The sequence below is a fragment of the Mustelus asterias genome, chromosome 23, assembly GCF_964213995.1.
Source record: "Mustelus asterias chromosome 23, sMusAst1.hap1.1, whole genome shotgun sequence".
In the NCBI taxonomy this organism is placed as follows: domain Eukaryota; kingdom Metazoa; phylum Chordata; class Chondrichthyes; order Carcharhiniformes; family Triakidae; genus Mustelus; species Mustelus asterias.
Window position 1 is genome coordinate 30,437,976 of NC_135823.1, and position 17,628 is coordinate 30,455,603.

The 17,628-nt window shown below is 44.6% G+C and overlaps 1 protein-coding gene and 1 long non-coding RNA gene across 2 annotated transcripts in view; both read right to left on the reverse strand.

Moving 5' to 3' along the window:
• Nucleotides 1–477: 477 nt before the first annotated feature.
• LOC144510607 (ATP-sensitive inward rectifier potassium channel 12) lies at nt 478–4,148 on the reverse strand. The gene has a single exon (XM_078240189.1). It carries the CDS (start codon nt 4,079–4,081, stop codon nt 2,780–2,782), a length of 1,302 nt encoding a protein of 433 aa, XP_078096315.1. The 5' UTR covers nt 4,082–4,148; the 3' UTR covers nt 478–2,779.
• Nucleotides 4,149–4,197: 49 nt separating this feature from the next.
• Nucleotides 4,198–17,628, reverse strand: part of LOC144510608 (uncharacterized) — a 70,966-nt gene continuing 57,535 nt past the window's right edge. Inside the window, exon 3 of the long non-coding RNA XR_013500656.1 lies at nt 4,198–4,293. This is a non-coding gene — a long non-coding RNA (uncharacterized LOC144510608). The remainder of the gene's footprint in view (nt 4,294–17,628) is intronic.

Here is a 17,628-nt window from a genome sequence, read left to right on the forward strand (position 1 = left end):
GCAATGTGGTTCACTGCCTACAAAAAGTTTTGGGAGTGAAAATGGCACAATGTCAATGCAAGATATTTCCAATCTGCAGCTTTTACATTTCCACACGTTCTGCAAGTTAGAATAAAAACCAGTTGCAAGTGAACAGGACGGAGAATGCCTCCATTTGAACACTCCTGGAAGAGGACCAGAGACAGATTCGGAAACTCTGTATAACCTCCCATGGACTCAAGGCAGTGTAGTCCAGGCAAAGGCTTTGTGGAACAATTTAAAGAACAGTTGGATTTTCTGGTGGATGAAGGGACCTGGAGCTCCTTCTATCTGGGATGAGCTTTGATGACAACCTTTTCCATTTCTATCGTGTACAATATTATTCAATAGGCATTGAGAATGTTGTACACAGATTTAGTAAAGTAATCCCTTTGAACAATTTCTTTTGTCATCTCTTGTTACAGCATTGAAGGACTAATAATACCGAGAAAAGACACATTCCAATTTGTATTAGAATTCTTTAATTTAATAAATTCTTTGATCACCCAATAAAATAAAACAGAACCCAGAGTCATTCTTTACATTTACAATCTGGGTGAAGAGGAAGACTTCTACAGAGGTCAAAGTTCACCTTATCCCTTTAAGAGAAATACCTTTTTTAATCACAAGCTTCTATGCTGAGACATATCGCAAAAATTGAGGAGATAAGCCAAAATAACGGGACTATAAGGTTAAGCTCATTAGCTACGTCCAAAACAAGAAGATTGGCTAGCACGATTGAAGATAGTTAAAGCAATTAATTCAGTCTTACAGGTGCAAGGCTGCAGCAGAGAAGCTGATGATGCTGTCACCATGGTTACCTAGTGTGAGACAAGCCACAAACATCCCAGTGGTATCACACCCTTATGGTAGGTACAAGGATTTCACACAACAGGTGTCAAAGACAGTGCCTTCCCAGAAGGCATTGCAAATGCTAAAGAGTGCACCAAAATCAACAAAAAGCTTAAAGGGGTAGGAAAGTCCTGGCATGGGAGAGCACCTTTAGTTTAAACTACTCTCTCAACTATACATTGTTCACCTAAATTTTCAGTTGATGATTTTTTTTTACAAGGAGGCCTCTAGGTCTTCAGCAGGGAGTCCTATGGGTACACTTTCACCACATGGACCTCAGCAGTGAAAGAAGATGGTTCATCCCATCTTCATCTCCCAGGGATGGGCAATGAGTGTTGATCTTGCCAGAGGAGCCCAAATCCCCAAAACAATTTTAAAGGTGAAAATTGGCGGGAATCAGAAAGTCAGTCCATTCCGCTGGAGCCAAGTGTAAAACTAATCGGGAAACCTGTACTTCTAGCTGATGGTGTGGTTCCCATAGCCCCCACCCCACCCCAATCCAGGGCCATGAATTATCTCTGAAGCCTCCCTGGCTCTTTGTGAAGTTGCTCTTGGTTGCGAAGGTGCTCGCCTCACTGAGGCAGCCTGGTGGAGAGGAACTCACACTGAGGGCACTTCCATGCATTCTGGCGTCTTTGTAAAAAAAGGAACAACTATTGATTAAAATTCTAGTTTGAACATTACAGCAGTAATTCTGTGGGCCTCCACGTGCAGAAGAGGGCCTTGTTGCAGGAGAATGTAGGCTTGAGATAAGGCTATGAAAATATGTGGCCAATTCTCCAACCTAGGCTCCCATCCATTGAAACTGCACAATTGGGAGCTGATCCTTGCAGAATTCCTTTTATTTCCAACTAAAGTGGAAAAATGCTATCCCTCCAGACATTCCTTCCCCTTCAATTACTCCCTGATAGTAATTAACCATAGCACTCACCCAGGCTAGGTCTATACAGTATATAACACCATTCCTCCCAACTGTACAGTGTACATATTGTGTGTGTATGTATGTGTGTGTGTGTATATGTGTGTGTGTATATCTATATATAAAATATAGGGGAACAGCACTCTCCTTAGCTAGGGATATACATTATATATATATAGCACTCAGTCTAGCTGGGTCTGTACAATAGTATAATCTTGTGAAGCAATTTGTATTTAAAGATAAAGAATTTTATTTTTTTACAAAAATGTATTCTGCTTGATCGACATTGATGTGACATCTTGAGCGCGAATGACATCTTTTCCTTTGTATGCCTCAGGTGCTTTGCGCAATTTTCACCTCATACAATGTCTAGCTCTTCACACCAGTTAAGTGCACAGGTAATTGTGCTTGCTGACACAGAGCCACATTCACTCTGTGGTTGACTGGATATTGGTTCCAGAGTTCCCATCTCTGCCCTCTGTACATACGTCAGCTGGTTCGAAGGTCCCTTCTTTCAAAGCAAAATGTCAAATGGTGAAAATAAAAACCCCACAGAGGGAGTACTAAATCTGGTCTGACAGGTTGGAATTGCCTATTTGCAAGTCTAAACATCATGGTTTGGTTCTAGGTCTATGCCCCTTAAAGTTCACAGTCACACCCATCACTGAAATACTTGATGCAATGTCCTGCTGATACCAATTCCTTGACCTTCTACGTTAATGTCTAAATCCATTGAAAGGGAATTATTCAATGTTACATAATCTCTTAAAAAAACATGACAGTAGTAATTCTATCTTTACTCACATTGAATGTTAGCTTATTCTGTTGCTCTGCCCTTATCAATCAGATAGACTTCATAAGTGAGAATCCCCTCCACCATTACAATCAAATCCCTAATTCTATGCAAGCTTTAAAATCCTTTATGGCACTCGTGATGATTGGTATCTTGTTTCTTACATTTGACAAAAGAGTCATGAAAACTGTCAATGGTCAGATCTCAGACTCCCTTCTGTAAGACCTTTGATCCAATGCTAAAGTTGCCTGTAATCGGTCAAATTCATGCCGGCTGCTGTTGGGACTCGGGTCATCCAGGACCCTGCTGTCTTCATCGTCATCACCCTCGTCATCCTCATCTCGGCTCATAAAAGCCAACTCGTTCTCGTAGCAGAAGGAGTTTGTGCTGGGAACAAGAAACTTGCTTTCCATCAGTTCCTTGGCACTGCATCGGGGGGTTGTGGGCACCTCATAGGTTTTATGGAAATGTGAGTAGTCCACTTTGTACTGGTCCTTCTCCTCAAAGAGCACCGGTTCGAAACGTTGGCCCCATAGAATCTCACTGGCCAAGTACGAGCTGCGGGCTTGTGTGGTCATCGCTGTAGCTTCCACCATTCCTTCAAGGATGACCACAATTTCAAAGTCTGCCATCTCCAGATCCTGCTTGCTAATACCATACAGTGGACTTTCCTCGTCAATCTCATGGAGAATAGTTATCGGGGAAACTAAGAATATACGGTCATATCCTTTATCGAATCCCACGTCAATGTCAATCTGGTCAAGGGGGATATATTCTCCTTCCTCAGTGATCCGTGGCTTGATTAACTGAGCGCGGACATGGGCTTCCACTATGTGACTTTTCCGCAGATTTCCCACCCGCCACATCAGAGAGAGTTTGCCGTCCCTCATGGCTATCACTGCGTTATGGCTAAAAAGTAAGGTCTGGGCTCGTTTCTTCGGCCGTGCCATTTTCGCCATTATGGCACCAATCATGAACGAGTCTATTATGCAACCTACAATGGACTGGAAGACCACCAAGAAGATGGCCAACGGGCACTCTTCCGTCACACAGCGGAAGCCATACCCGATAGTTGTCTGGGTTTCAATGGAGAAAAGGAAGGCAGCAATGAATCCGTTCACCTGCAAAACACAGGGCATGAAGTTCTCATCTTCGATAGAGTTCTCTAGGTCTCCATGTATCAGTGCGATAAGCCAGAAGGCCAGGCCAAAAGCCAACCATGAAATGACAAAGGCGAGCGAGAAAATCAGCAGCATGTACCGCCAGCGCACGTCCACACAAGTGGTGAAGATGTCGGCAATGTACCGCTGGGGCTTGTCACTCATGTTTGCAAACTGCACGTTGCACTGGCCATTCTTCTTGACAAAGCGGCTGCGGCACTTCCTCCTGGTGTGGATTTTCCCATTGCCATAGCCATTGATTCCTGGCATGGTGGTGAGCCTCAGCCCGGCTTCGTCTGAGGACACGATGCTGTAACGGTTGTCACAAGCGCCAGTCATTCCTGTCCGCAGAGCAGGATGTCTTCAGCTGAGGGGGCCCCTGTCTGTCAGCCGACAAGGCCCCCAGCCCACCCCCCCGCCCGCCCGCCCACCCACCCACCCCCCACCCCCCACCCCCCCGCCCCAAAGGAAAGGAACAAAGTCGAGTCTCTGACAATGGAAGGGAGTCCAGGCCGCTTGGCTCGCCCTGTCAGTGTGTCGTCAGCAGCACCCTGAAATAAAAATAATTATGGTTAAAATGTGCAATATTAAGAAATGCAAACGTCACACACTCAAAAAAAGAAGTTCTGCTGTGTCACTAGCATCAAGGTCAACTGAGTAATCCCTTTACATATTTAGGAACAGAAGTAGGCCAATTAGCCCCTCAAAGCCTGCTGCTGCCATTTAACCAAATCATGGATAAATACGCAGTGTGAGTTGTCAACTCCACCTTTGCCACTGCAAATCAGTGGCCAGTTTACTCCCCTCCCCCCCCCCCCCCCCCCCCCACCCCGCCCTGGCCGACCCCCTTGTAGGTTTGGGTTCACTGGAAAAGGCAGGAATACCCACAGTCTTACACACACCCAGTTACAATCAGCCATAGGCAGCTTTGATGGAGGCTTGTAAGCAGAGTGGTAGGACCCGTGTCTGCGAGATATGCACTTCGTCCAAAAGAAAGTACAATTCAGCATATGCTGTGCTGTTTTAACGAAATGACAGTGAAATGGGAAGGGAGTGGGTGTAAGGTGTCATTTTTCAACATGTAGTCGTGAAACACCTCCACTCCAGGGGCACTGGGTGGCACGGTGGCACAGTGGTTAGCACTGCTGCCTCACAGCGCCAGGGACCCGGGTTCAATTCCGGCCTTGGGTCACTGTCTGTGCGGAGTCTGCACTTTCTCCCTGTGTCTGCATGGGTTTCCTCTGGGTGCTCCGGTTTCCTCCCACAGTCCAGAGATGTGCGAGTTAGGTTGATTGGCCATGCTAAATTGCCCCGTAGTGTCAGGGGATTAGCAGGGGTTGAGGGAATAGGGCCTGGGTGGGATTGTGGTCCGTGCAGACTTGATGGGCCGAATGGCCTCCTTCTGCACTGTGGAGATTCTATTCTATGATTTATGATTGGATCAATAACAGACTGAGAATAAGTTGAACTGGGCACTTAATTTTATGGCATCATTTTGTATCCAGTCTCTCCAAACATTTAAACTGCATTAGATTTTCAACAAAATTCCATAGAAATTACAAACTCAGCAAAGGTACAATGGACCAGCTGGCTGCCTTTGGTCTGTATGACCTTATGAAGATCTGTCAGAGACATATCCCACAGCAAAGAAGTGACACTGGTCACTTCAGGCATTTCCATGTGGAGGGAAAGTCCATGGAGGAGTGTTTACTCCTCCTGCACATCTCTTAGCGACAGGCCTAAAAATGGCATGAAGATCGTAAGAACAAAGAACAGTACAGCACAGGAACAGGCCCTTCAGCCCTCCAAGCCTGCGTCGATCATGATGCCTGCCTGAACTAAAACTGTATGCATTTACGGAGCCCATATCCTTCCATTCCCATCCTCTTCATGTATTCTTCTAATTGCCCCTTAAATGCCTCTATCTAACCTGTTCCCACCACCTCCCTGGGCAGCACGTTCCAGACATAGAGAAATAGGAACATGAGTAGGCCATTCAGCCCTTCGAGACTGCTCCACCCTTTAATAAGATCACAACTGATCTAACACTCACTAAATCCAATTTGCTGCCTTCTCTCCGTAACCCTTAATTCCCCAACTGATTAAAAACTCATCGATCCCGGCCTTGAGGATGTTCAAGGACTCAGCCACCACAGCTTCCTGGGGTAAAGAATTCCCCAACTGATTAAAAACCCATCGATCTCGGCCTTGAGGATGTTCAAGGACTCAGCCACCACAGCTTCCTGGGGTAAAGAATTCCAAAGATTCACCATTCTCTGAAAGAAGGATTTCTTCCTCAAATCCATCTTAAGTAAGCACGCCCTTATTCTGTGACTATGTGCTCTGGTCTTACACTCTGCTCTGCCATGAGTGGAAATGTCTGCCCAACATTTACCCTGTGTAACCCCCTGCCCCCCAGGAATCTTGGCAAAGGCCCAGGAGCAGGGTTGCCTATCTGTTACCTCATTGAAGATTTCAAGTCTGCGATTGATAGGCTAGGTAAGGGCATCAAGAAATAGGGGGTCAAAGACAGGTAAATGAGATTGAGGTACGGATCAAACATGATCTGATTAAATTGTAAAGGAGAATTAAGGGGCTGATTGATTGACCCGTGTTCTTCTGTTCCATGTGGGGGGGCGGGGGGGGAGGAAAAGATAGAAAGAGAAATGAACATAAATGCACTTTCACTGTCTATTAAAAGAACTAAATGTTGTCATTTGGTCATCTGGTTTGGCTCGGTAGCACACCAATGATAAGTCTGTAACCTAGACCTGCAGTAACAGTACCCTATGCACATCAGAGTCCCATGATATTGTGTGACAAGTTGTGTAACACTGCAAATAACTTTGTGAGTGGTAATTCAAGGGAGTTTAACAATAAGTACCTTTCTGATTCCTGCGTTGCGAGGGGTTGAGAATCCATTTATTTGGAAGGAAATACATATTTCTTTTTTGGTCCAGTCTCTGTCAATGCAATGGCAACAATAATTTCCTGCAATCACTTTTGAGATGTTTTATTGTGCTGAGATTGTGCTCCCTCGAGGCTTTCGAGCCTTAAACCGATTTTCAAGCATTTTGTTTTCTAAATTACAACTTTCAGCATCCATTAACCGAATGTTTCAAATTATCGTGACTTCCTAAATATATTCATTTTTTAAAAAAAAGTCACCTGCTCTTTGCAAAGTAATGAATTTCGAGAGCAAATCTAATCTTTTTTTTCTAAAAAATATGTATTGTCAATTCTTTTTTTTTGTTGAGTTGTAGTATTCAATTGCGCTGAAGGATTGGAACATTTTCCACTTCAGGTCTGCATCAATCACTCCCAGATCAGGTATCATGTAGCTAAATTTGGAATAAAGCTCCCTGAACTCTGTTGCAATGATTTGCCTCAGCTGTAATCTCAACAAAACATGATAGCGAAGGGGGATTGTTCAAACACACTTCACATTTGACACCTTGGTAGATCTTGACTTTGTGTGACACTGTAGAATCATCAACAGCATAAAACATCACGTGTGGCTCAGTGGGTAGCACGCTTGCCTCTGACTTGGGCGGGGGGGATGTGTGTTTGAGCCCCACTCCAGGAATTGAACACAAAATCCAACCCGGCAGTACAGAGGCAGTGCTGCACTGTTGGAAATCCCATCTTTCAGATAAAGTAAAACGTTAAAGTTTCTTTATTAGTGTCACAAGTAGGCTTACATTCACAAAACAATGAAGTTACTGTGAAAATCTCCTAGTTGCCACACTCCGGCACCTGTTCGAGTACACTAAGGGAAAATTTAGAAACATAGAAACATAGAAAACTACAGCACAAAACAGGCCCTTCGGCCCCACAAGTTGTGCCGAACATATCCCTACCTTTTAGGCCTACCTATAACCCTCCATCCTATTAAGTCCCATGTACTCATCCAGGAGTCTCTTAAAAGACCCTATTGAGTTTGCCTCCACCACCACTGACGGCAGCTGATTCCACTCGCCCACCACCCTCTGTGTGAAAAACTTCCCCCTAGCATCTCCCCTGTACCTACCCCCCAGCACCTTAAACCTGTGTCCTCTCGTAGCAGCCATTTCCACCCTGGGAAAAAGCCTCTGAGAGTCCACCCGATCTATTTAGCATGACCAATCCACCTAACCTGCACATCTTTGGACTGTGAGAGGAAACCGGAGCACCCGGAGGAAATCCACGCAGACACGGGGAGAACGCGCAAACTCCACACAGACAGTGACCCAAGGCGGGAATCGAATCTGGGTCCCTGGCGCTGTGAGGCAGCAGTGCTAGCCACTGTGTCACCGTGCCGCCCCAATTTGTCAGGTAGATGTAGAAGATCACATGGCACTATTTTGTAAGAGAGTTAGAGAAAGTACTAAACTGGGGAAGACTAACTACGGTAGTATTAGGCAGGAGCTAGGGAATGTGGACTGGAGTTGGGGGGAGTGCAGCTGTTTGAGGGTAAATCCACATCCGATATGTGGGAATCTTTTAAAAGTCAGTTGTTAACAATTCAGGATAAGTATGTCCCTGTAAAAATGAAGGATAAAGATGGCAAGATTCGGGAACCCTGGATGACAAGAGAGTAAGTGAGAAAGAAGGAGGTATACATAAATTTCAGGAAATTGAAAATGGATGAGTCTCTTGAGGAATACAAAGATTGCAGGGAAGAACTTAAACAGGGACTTAGGAGGGCAAAAAGGGGCCTGAAATGTCGTTGGCAGGCAGGATTAAGGAGAATTCCAAGGCATTTTATGCATATATGAGGAGGAAGAGTAGATCCACTCAAGGACAGTGCATATATAAGGAAAGTGTAGGTCCACTCAAGGACAGTGGAGGGAATTTGTGTGTGGAGCCAGATGAGGTGGGTGAGGTCCTTAATGACTCCTTTGCATCAGTATTCACAAAGGAGAAGGATATGGTGGATGGTGAGTGTAGAAAGGAGGATGTTGACATTCTAGGACATGTTGAGATAAAAAGGGAGGAGGTATTGAAGGTTTTGAAAAACATTAAGGTGGACAAGTCCCCAGGGCCAGATAGGGTCTGTCCCAGAATACTGAGAGTGGCGAGGGAAGGAATTGCTGAGGCCTTGGCCAAATACTTTGTATCCTCTTTAGTCACGGGTGAGGTATCAGAGGATTGAATAGTAGCTAACATTGTTCCTCTGTTTAAGAAAGGCAGAAGAGACAATCCAGGAAATTACAGGCTTGCGAGCCTTACATCAATGGTGGGGAAATTATTGGAGAAGATTCTTAGTGACAGGATGTCCTCACATCTGGAAGAGAATAGGCTTATTAGCGATAGGCAGCATGGTTTTGTGAAGGGGAGGTTGTGTCTCACAAACTTGATTGAGTTCTTTGAGGAAGTGACAAGAAAAATTGACCAGGGCAGGGCAGTGGATGTTGTATACACGGACTTGAGTAAAGCCTTCGATAAGGTTCCTCATGGGAGGCTGATACAGAAGGTGGAGTCATATGGGGTCCAAGGTGAGCTGGTAAGTTGGATACAAAACTGGCTTGGGCATAGAAAGCAGAGACTAGCAGTGGAAGGGTACTTTTCTAACTGGAGGTCTATGGCAAGCGGTGTTCCACAAGGATCAGTACTGGGACCTCTGTTGTTTGTAATATATATATAAATGATTTGGAGGAAAATGTAGGTAGTCTGATTAGTAAATTTGCAGATGTTACAAAAATTGGGGGAGTAGCGGATAGTGAGGATTGTCAGAGGATAGAGTAGGATATAAAACAACTGGAGATCTAGGCTGAAAGATGGCAGATGGAACTTAACCCGGACAAATGTGAGGTAATGCGATTTGGAAGGTTTACTGCAGAAGGAAAGTAAATGGTAGAGCCCTTAGAAATATTAGCATACAGAGGGATCTAGGCGTACAGATCCACAGTTCCCTGAAGGTGGCAACTCAGGTTGACAAGGTGGTCAAGAAGGCGTATGGAATGCTGGCCTTCATCGGTTGGGGCATTGAGTATAGGAATTGGAAAATCATGGTGCAACTGTATAAGACTTTGGAGCATTGTGTACAATTCTGGTCGCCACACTACCAGTTGATGCATTGGAAAGGGTACAGAAGAGATTTACCAGGATGTTGCCTGGTTTGGAGGATATGGACTATGAAGAAAGGTTGAAGAAACTTGGATTGTTTTCATTGGAGCTTCAGAGGATAAAGGGGGACCTGATAGAGGTTTATAAGATTATGACAGGCTTGGATAGAGTGGATCGTCAGAGTCTTTTTTCCAGGATCGAAAGGTCAGTTATTCGGGGGCATAGGTTGAGAATGAGAGGGGGAAAGTTTAAAAGAGATATAGAACATAGAACATAGAACAGTACAGCACAGAACAGGCCCTTTGGCCCACAATGTTGTGCCGAGCTTTATCTGAAACCAAGATTAAGCTATCCCACTCCCTATCATCCTGGTGTGCTCCACGTGCCTATCCAATAACCGCTTAAATGTTCCTAAAGTGTCTGACTCCACTATCACTGCAGGCAGTCCATTCCACACCCCAACCACTCTCTGCGTAAAGAACCTACCTCTGATATCCTTCCTATATCTCCCACCACGAACCCTATAGTTATGCCCCCTTGTAATAGCTCCATCCACCCGAGGAAATAGTCTTTGAACGTTCACTCTATCTATCCCCTTCATCATTTTATAAACCTCTATTAAGTCTCCCCTCAACCTCCTCCACTCCAGAGAGAACAGCCCGAGATCCCTCAACCTTTCCTCATAAGACCTACCCTCCAAACCAGGCAGCATCCTGGTAAATCTCCTCTGCACTCTTTCCAGCGCTTCCACATCCTTCTTATAGTGAGGTGACCAGAACTGCACACAATATTCCAAATGTGATCTCACCAAGGTCCTGTACAGTTGCAGCATAACCCCACAGCTCTTAAACTCCAACCCCCTGTTAATAAAACACTATAGGCCTTCTTCACAGCTCTATCCACTTGAGTGGCAACCTTTAGAGATCTGTGGATATGGACCCCAAGATCTCTCTGTTCCTCCACAGTCTTCAGAATCCTACCTTTGACCCTGTAATCCACATTTAAATTCGTCCAACCAAAATGAATCACCTCACATTTATCAGGGTTAAACTCCATTTGCCATTTTTCAGCCCAGCTTTGCATCCCATCTATGTCTTTTTGCAGCCTACAACAGCCCTCCACCTCATCCACTACTCCACCAATCTTGGTGTCATCAGCAAATTTACTGATCCACCCTTCAGCCCCCTCCTCTAAGTCATTAATAAAAATCACAAAGAGCAGAGGACCAATCACTGATCCCTGTGGCACTCCGCTAGCAACCTGCCTCCAATCCGAAAATTTTCCATCCATCACCACCCTCTGTCTTCGATCAGATAGCCTGTTACCTATCCAATCGGCCAACTTTCCCTCTATCCCACACCTCCTTACTTTCATCATAAGCCGACCATGGGGGACCTTATCAAACGCCTTACTAAAATCCATGTATATGACATCAACTGCCCTACCTTCATCAACACACTTAGTTACTTCCTCAAAAAATTCAATCAAATTTGTGAGGCACGACTTGCCCTTCACGAATCCATGCTGACGATCCTGGATTAATCCGCATCTTTCTAAATGGTAGTAAATCCCATCCCTAAGGACCTTTTCCATCAATTTACCAACCACCTATAAGGGGCAAGTTTTGCACACAGAGGGCGGTGAATGCTTGGAACGTGCTGTCAGAGGAGGTGGTGGAAGCAGATTCTATAACAACTTTCAAGAGGCAGCTGGATAGACGCATGAATAGACAGAGGATAGAGGGATATGGATCACATGGAAGCAAGAAAATAGTAGATTAGAGAGACATCTGTGTCGGCACAGGCCTGGTGCGCTGAAGGGCCTGTTCCTATGCTCTCCTGTTCTTTGTTCTTAGTTATAGGAACATCGGAATTAGGAACAGAAGTAGGCAATTCAGTGAGCCTACTCTGCCTTTCAATCAGATCATGGCTGATCTCTCCCTGGTCTCAAATCCACCTCCCCACCTGTTCCCCATATCCCATTAGTCTGTTTCTTTATCAGAAATATATCTCGCTCCTTTTTGAAACCATTCAATAATTCAGACTCCACCACGTTATGTGGCAGCGAGCTCCATAAATTCACCACCCTTTGCGAAAAGTAGTTCCTCATCATCTCAGTTTTAAATCTACCACCTCTTAACCAAACCTGTGACCTCTTGTTTGAGATTGCCCCATAAGAGTAAACATTTAGTCTACATTTACCTCATCAATCCCTTTTAAAATTTTATATACCTCGATCAGATCCCCGCTCATCCTTCTAAACTCCCCAGAATCAATCTGGTGAACCTCCTCTGAACTGCCTCCAATGCCACCACATCCTTCCTCAAATAAGGAGACCAAAACTGGACACAATACTGATGCCTTGGTCAATATTAATCCCTCATCCATACTGGTCACTGGTCTTTAGCACATTGCTGTTTGTGGAAGCTTGCTGTGCACAAATCAATTGCCACATTTCCAACACTGACTGCACTTCAATGATTCACTGAAATTGCACTGAATCACACAGTTCTGCGTTGTTGATCTAACCTTATTGCCCAGATCCTGAGGACTAAACCATGGACCTAAATATCTTCCAGCTATGGCCCTGCTGGTTATACTAAGATAATGCCTGTCAGCGCTCTCCAGTGCTAACCCAACCAGATTTTACACCTAATTTACGTGGGATTGACAGCTACCACCATCAATAAAACTCTAGAATCTGCCTGCCCAAGTTTGCCAACTCTGGTGGGACACATTCCTGGTGGTGTCATGATATGAACTCCTGCCTCCAAGTGACCCACACCCACACTCTTGCCATTGGTCACCCAACCTGTCAATCCTTATGGTACAACCAATTGAAAAGAATCACAGAATCCCTGCAGTACAGAAGAGGCCATTCAACCCATCGAGTCTGCACTGACTCTCTGACAGAATAGCTTACACGGGTCCTATCCCCATAATCTGCCACATTTGCCATGGCAAATCAATCTAACCTACACATCTTGGGACACTAAGGGGCAATTTTAGCATGGCCAATCCACCTAACCTGCACATCTTTGGACTGTGGGAGGAAACCAGAGCACCTGGAGGTGGGAGGAAACCCACGCAGACACGAGGAGAACGTGCAAACTTAACACAGACAGTCATCCAAGGCTGGAATTGAACATGGGTCCAGGAGTTGGTGAATAAGCTCTGCATTACCAGACTAGATGGTTCGTAATGGATCGGTCAAGCATCCTTCTTTCACATCACCAAAATGTTAATAATTAATAAACAAAAGTGTTCAAAGTGATTTTACTTTTTAAAGAAAGGTTTTCTAATTCTCCGATAGATTTTTTTTCTCCTGAGTATTTACTTGCAGCAGTGTCCTGAAGATTAATCTTTAATTCCTGGGAACTCCAGGGCAAGCCTTGAGGATTGACAGCCCCTAGCAGCCCCTTAGCTGCCAACAGGACATGTGACTTTGGAATTCTCAAAGGCCTCCAGGTTGCTTTTCATGTACTGGACCAAACTGATGGGATCCAGTCCTGATTTCTGAAGGCAAATCGCCTTATCCATCTTTGTTGTTTTGGAATCCAGTCTTATGTCAGGATTAGGGAATACACAGTGAGAAGTTTAACAACACCAGGTTAAAGTCCAACAGGTTTTAACCTGGTGTTGTTAAACTTCTTACTGTGTTTACCCCAGTCCAACGCCGGCATCTCCACATCAGGATTAGGGAAGACAGAATTCCTGGCATGGGGGTTGCCACTCTCATTAGCCTTGTAGGTGGACGTTCTACTCCACTCAAGGCCAGCTGTGAACTCCCAGAGTTGGCAGCCAACCGGCATATCAGAGTCGCTGTCTGTTTCCAGAACATTCCGCTAGAGAGTTACAGTGGGATTCCTGTGGATCTCAGGAGGAGATTATTGACCAATGTGGTGACCTCACTATCCAAACCAACTTCAAACAATTTGAAGATCCCAAGACATGGGGCCTATCAACTCAGCAGCAGATTAAAGCACATTGAGTGAGAACATAAAACTTCAAAAACCCAGATTGGAACAACCGATTACCAAAATTATCCTTGTAGATCAGTCTGACTGCACTAGATAGATAAGCAAATGAGCACGGTACAGATTATTTAATTTTTTATTTGTTCATGGGATGTGGCCATGATTGGTAAGGCCAACATTTATTGCCATTTTCCAATTGTCCTGGAGAAGATAAGTTGCCTTCTTGAACCATGGCAGTCCATGAGATGTAGGCACACCCTCAGTACTGTATTGGGAGGCAATTCCAGAATTTTGACCCCAGCGACCATGGAGGAAAGGTGAGTCAAGTTCCAAGTCAAGTTGGCGTGTGACTTGGTGAGGAAGTTGTAGGTTGTGACGTTCCCATCTGTTTGCTGCCCTTGTCCTTCTTAGTGGTAGAGAATTGAATTTCCTCCCTATACCTCCCCCACCTACCTCTCTCTCCTCCTTCAAGATGCTCCTGAGAACTTCTCTCTTTGACCAAGGTTTGGTTTATCTGTCCTAATATTTCCTTGTGCAAGGCAATGTCAAATTGTATTTGAAAAGCACTCCTGTAAAGATCATTGAGGCATTTTACTATGTGAAATTTAAGCTGGTGCTGTCAATTAGCAACACTGTATGTGGGAGTATAAATGCCACCCAAAAAAATGATAATTTGTGGATTGGACTGAGAACAAAAAATGGGCATTCAAACTGTCGGGTTAAAAATCTGAATGTCACACGAATATCCTTCAGCCAACAGACCTCATCCCATTCTCACCCCCACTCTATGGTTGATGTTTAATATCCCTTGGTCAACTTGAAATGGACAATAAATGGTGTGAGGGAGGGGGCAGGGCGGGGAGGCATGGGGGGGATGGGAATTGTAACTCCAGTCCATGAAAAGATAATGGGAAGGGACAATTGGGCAGTTCCAATCAAGTCCCTCTCCCCCACCACTCACATCCCACACTCCTGTCTCTAATTCCAATTAAACTACTTCAAGATGGTGCTGAATTGATTAGCTGACAGGAGGGTTGTATTAACTGGATACTGTTACTGCATGATCGATAATCATACTTGTTTTTTTCCACATTTGTCAATGAATGTTGTAGTCAACTCCTTATTCAGCAGTGAAGAGTGGACTGCATTCATCCAATTTGGCTTAATGAAATGTTGGGCCATGTACCAAATCTGCTGGTGAAATAGGCTGGTTTCATATTTTTTAAAAGGAAACAATGCATCTATCATTTGTGCCATTTCTTCTCTTTGTGGTCTGTAATGTCCTCACTATGTTAGGGGTTGTGGGTTTTAAACAAAAAGAAAAAGACATGGTTTGCACGCATGGATTCAAAGTAACACACAACAGGTTTATTGGAAGAGATGTTGCCTGCACAGAACAGAAACTGAAAATAAAAGCAGGATCCTGTGAAACACGCCAATAACATCACCATCAAATCACATGACCTGCTCTTAAAGCAATCATGCAACTATTTAAATATATAACATGGTCTGTCTGAACATTCTGAGGAGAAGTGTGTGACACAGTTCAAGGCTTCTGCCACTTCATAACTATCTATTCATGGCTTTTTGTAACTCTCTGGATGGTATTTAATGAAGGCCAAAGAGGCTTGTCTTCTGGCTAGAGATCCAGTGACAACCTTGCGTTAACTCTTTTAGGAAGCCCCTCCCCCAAGTAGCTGACAAGCAGCCTCATATATCGTCAACCTTGAGCACAAAGAAATCTGGGCTGAAACGCAGGTGCAGTACTATGCGAATGCTGCATTGTCTTTTGGAAAAAAAACTTTAGACCGAGGTCCCATCTGCCTATTTAGTTTAATGTGAAGGATTCTGAGAGCAAGAGAACTATTCCTGGTGCCCTAGCCAAAAGAATGATCCTTCGATCAACATCACAAAAAACACATTATCTGGTCATTGTTGTTTGTGGGAATTTGCTTTGCACATGTTAGCTATCACGTTTCCTGTGTGATAACAGTGGATCCACTTCAAACTACACTGGCTATAAAGTGTATTCAGATATCCGGTGGTTGTAAAATCTCTATAAAACGCCAGTGTTTCCTTCTGTCCTGTTACTGTGATGGGACAGGAATCATGATTTAGTCGTGTGGACACCCATTCTTCCATTTCAGTCCCTACAAGACTGGCGTTCCAACACACACTGTCCTACACTGAGTCCAAATATCTTCTCCTGCCTAAGATGTAGTTTTTTATAGGTTCCTCGGCAAAGTAGCCAGCATAATTAAGGACCCCACGCACCCAGGCCATTCTCTCTTCCATCTTCTTCCATCGGGAAAAAGATACAAAAGTCTGAGGTCATGCAGCAACCGACTCAAGAACAGCTTCTTCCCTGCTGCCATCAGACTTTTGAATGGACCTACCTCGCATTAAGTTGATCTTTCTCTAGACCCTAGCTGTGACTGTAACACTACATTCTGCACTCTCTCCTTTCCTTCTCTAAGTACAGTATGTTTTGTCTGTATAGCGTGCAAGACACATGTATACTAATACATGTGACAATAATAAGTCAAATCAAATCAAAATGGACAAGGGTTAGGTATCCTTTGGGCAAAAGCAGCTTGCCCTGTGTGCTGCCAATCTGGATGATAATAGCTGACCAAGTGAATCTAAATTGACAGGAAATACAAAATTGGCGGCGCTTGTGCAGTTAAAATTTCGCTTTAAAAACCCTAAAGTCTTTTACACCTGTAAAAGTTCCAGGTGCTTGGGGGGAGGGGGGGTTGATGGAAGGGAGGTGGTGTGGAGAGAGAGGGTGGGGGCTGCGGGGGTAGGGGAGTGGGCTGCTTGAAATAAGTTTCTTTAATCTGTTTAACTTTTGTATTTTTTTGCGCAAAGAAATGGACTGCTTAATCAGGATTTAAAAGAAAACAATTGAAAAGAAGTTTATGCCTAAGCCAATTTAATCACCATTCAGTGATTCAATTGAAATGAGAATGAATAAAACACAAAATCCTGAATTTGACACAGGATGATTCAACGTCTATTGCTGCACCTTCCTGACAAGGAGGAAGAAAGAAGTTGCTTTTATATAACACTTTTCATGACCACAGGATGTCTCAAAGCAATTTACAATACGTACCTTTGAAGTGTAATCTCAAAGCTCTAGGTTGATTTAGAGTCAGAATGTTGTGGGCACGATTAAGTCCAATGTCAGAGTCCTCAGCACATGATCCAAGCTGACACTTCAGTGCGTTGCTGAGGGAATGTCCATACAAAGGCAGTGTCTTCCAGATCAGATGTTAAGCCAACTTATCATTGGACCTAAAGGACTCCACAGCACCATAGAAAGGAACAAAAACAGGAAATGCTGGAACATCTCAGCAGGTCTGACACCACCCACCTCCCCCCCCCCACCCCAATAGTATCTGTGGGGAGAGAATAGAGCCAACGTTTCGAGTCTAGGTGACCCTTCGTTAGAGCTAAGAGCAAAGAGAATCAGCAGAGATTTATACTATTGGGGTGTGGGGGGAGAGGGGGGGGGGGGGGAGGGGGGAGGCGGGGGGGGGGGAGGGAATGTAAGTGAGGATACAGAAGGCTGAGAAGATGCTAAGAGTGTGCATTAAGTGACCAGAATGCGAGAATGGCAGAACAGAGGTGCAGATGGTTAAAGGACTGCCTGACGAATGTGGCAGTTGCACTGAAGGGGTCTACTCTACATCGGAGACACCAAACATAAACTGGGTGACCACTTTGCTGAACATCTTTGGTCCATCCGCAAGCAGTACCCAGACCTGCCTGTTGCTTGCCACTTCAACACACCACACCGCTGTCCTGTCCACATGTCCATCCTTGGCCTTGTGCAATGTTCTAGCGAACCCCAACACAA

What these genes read in the sequence shown, in the direction of transcription:
- LOC144510607 (XM_078240189.1), bottom strand. Translation starts at nt 4,081, where the DNA reads ATGACTGGCGCTTGTGACAACCGTTACAGCATCGTGTCCTCAGACGAA.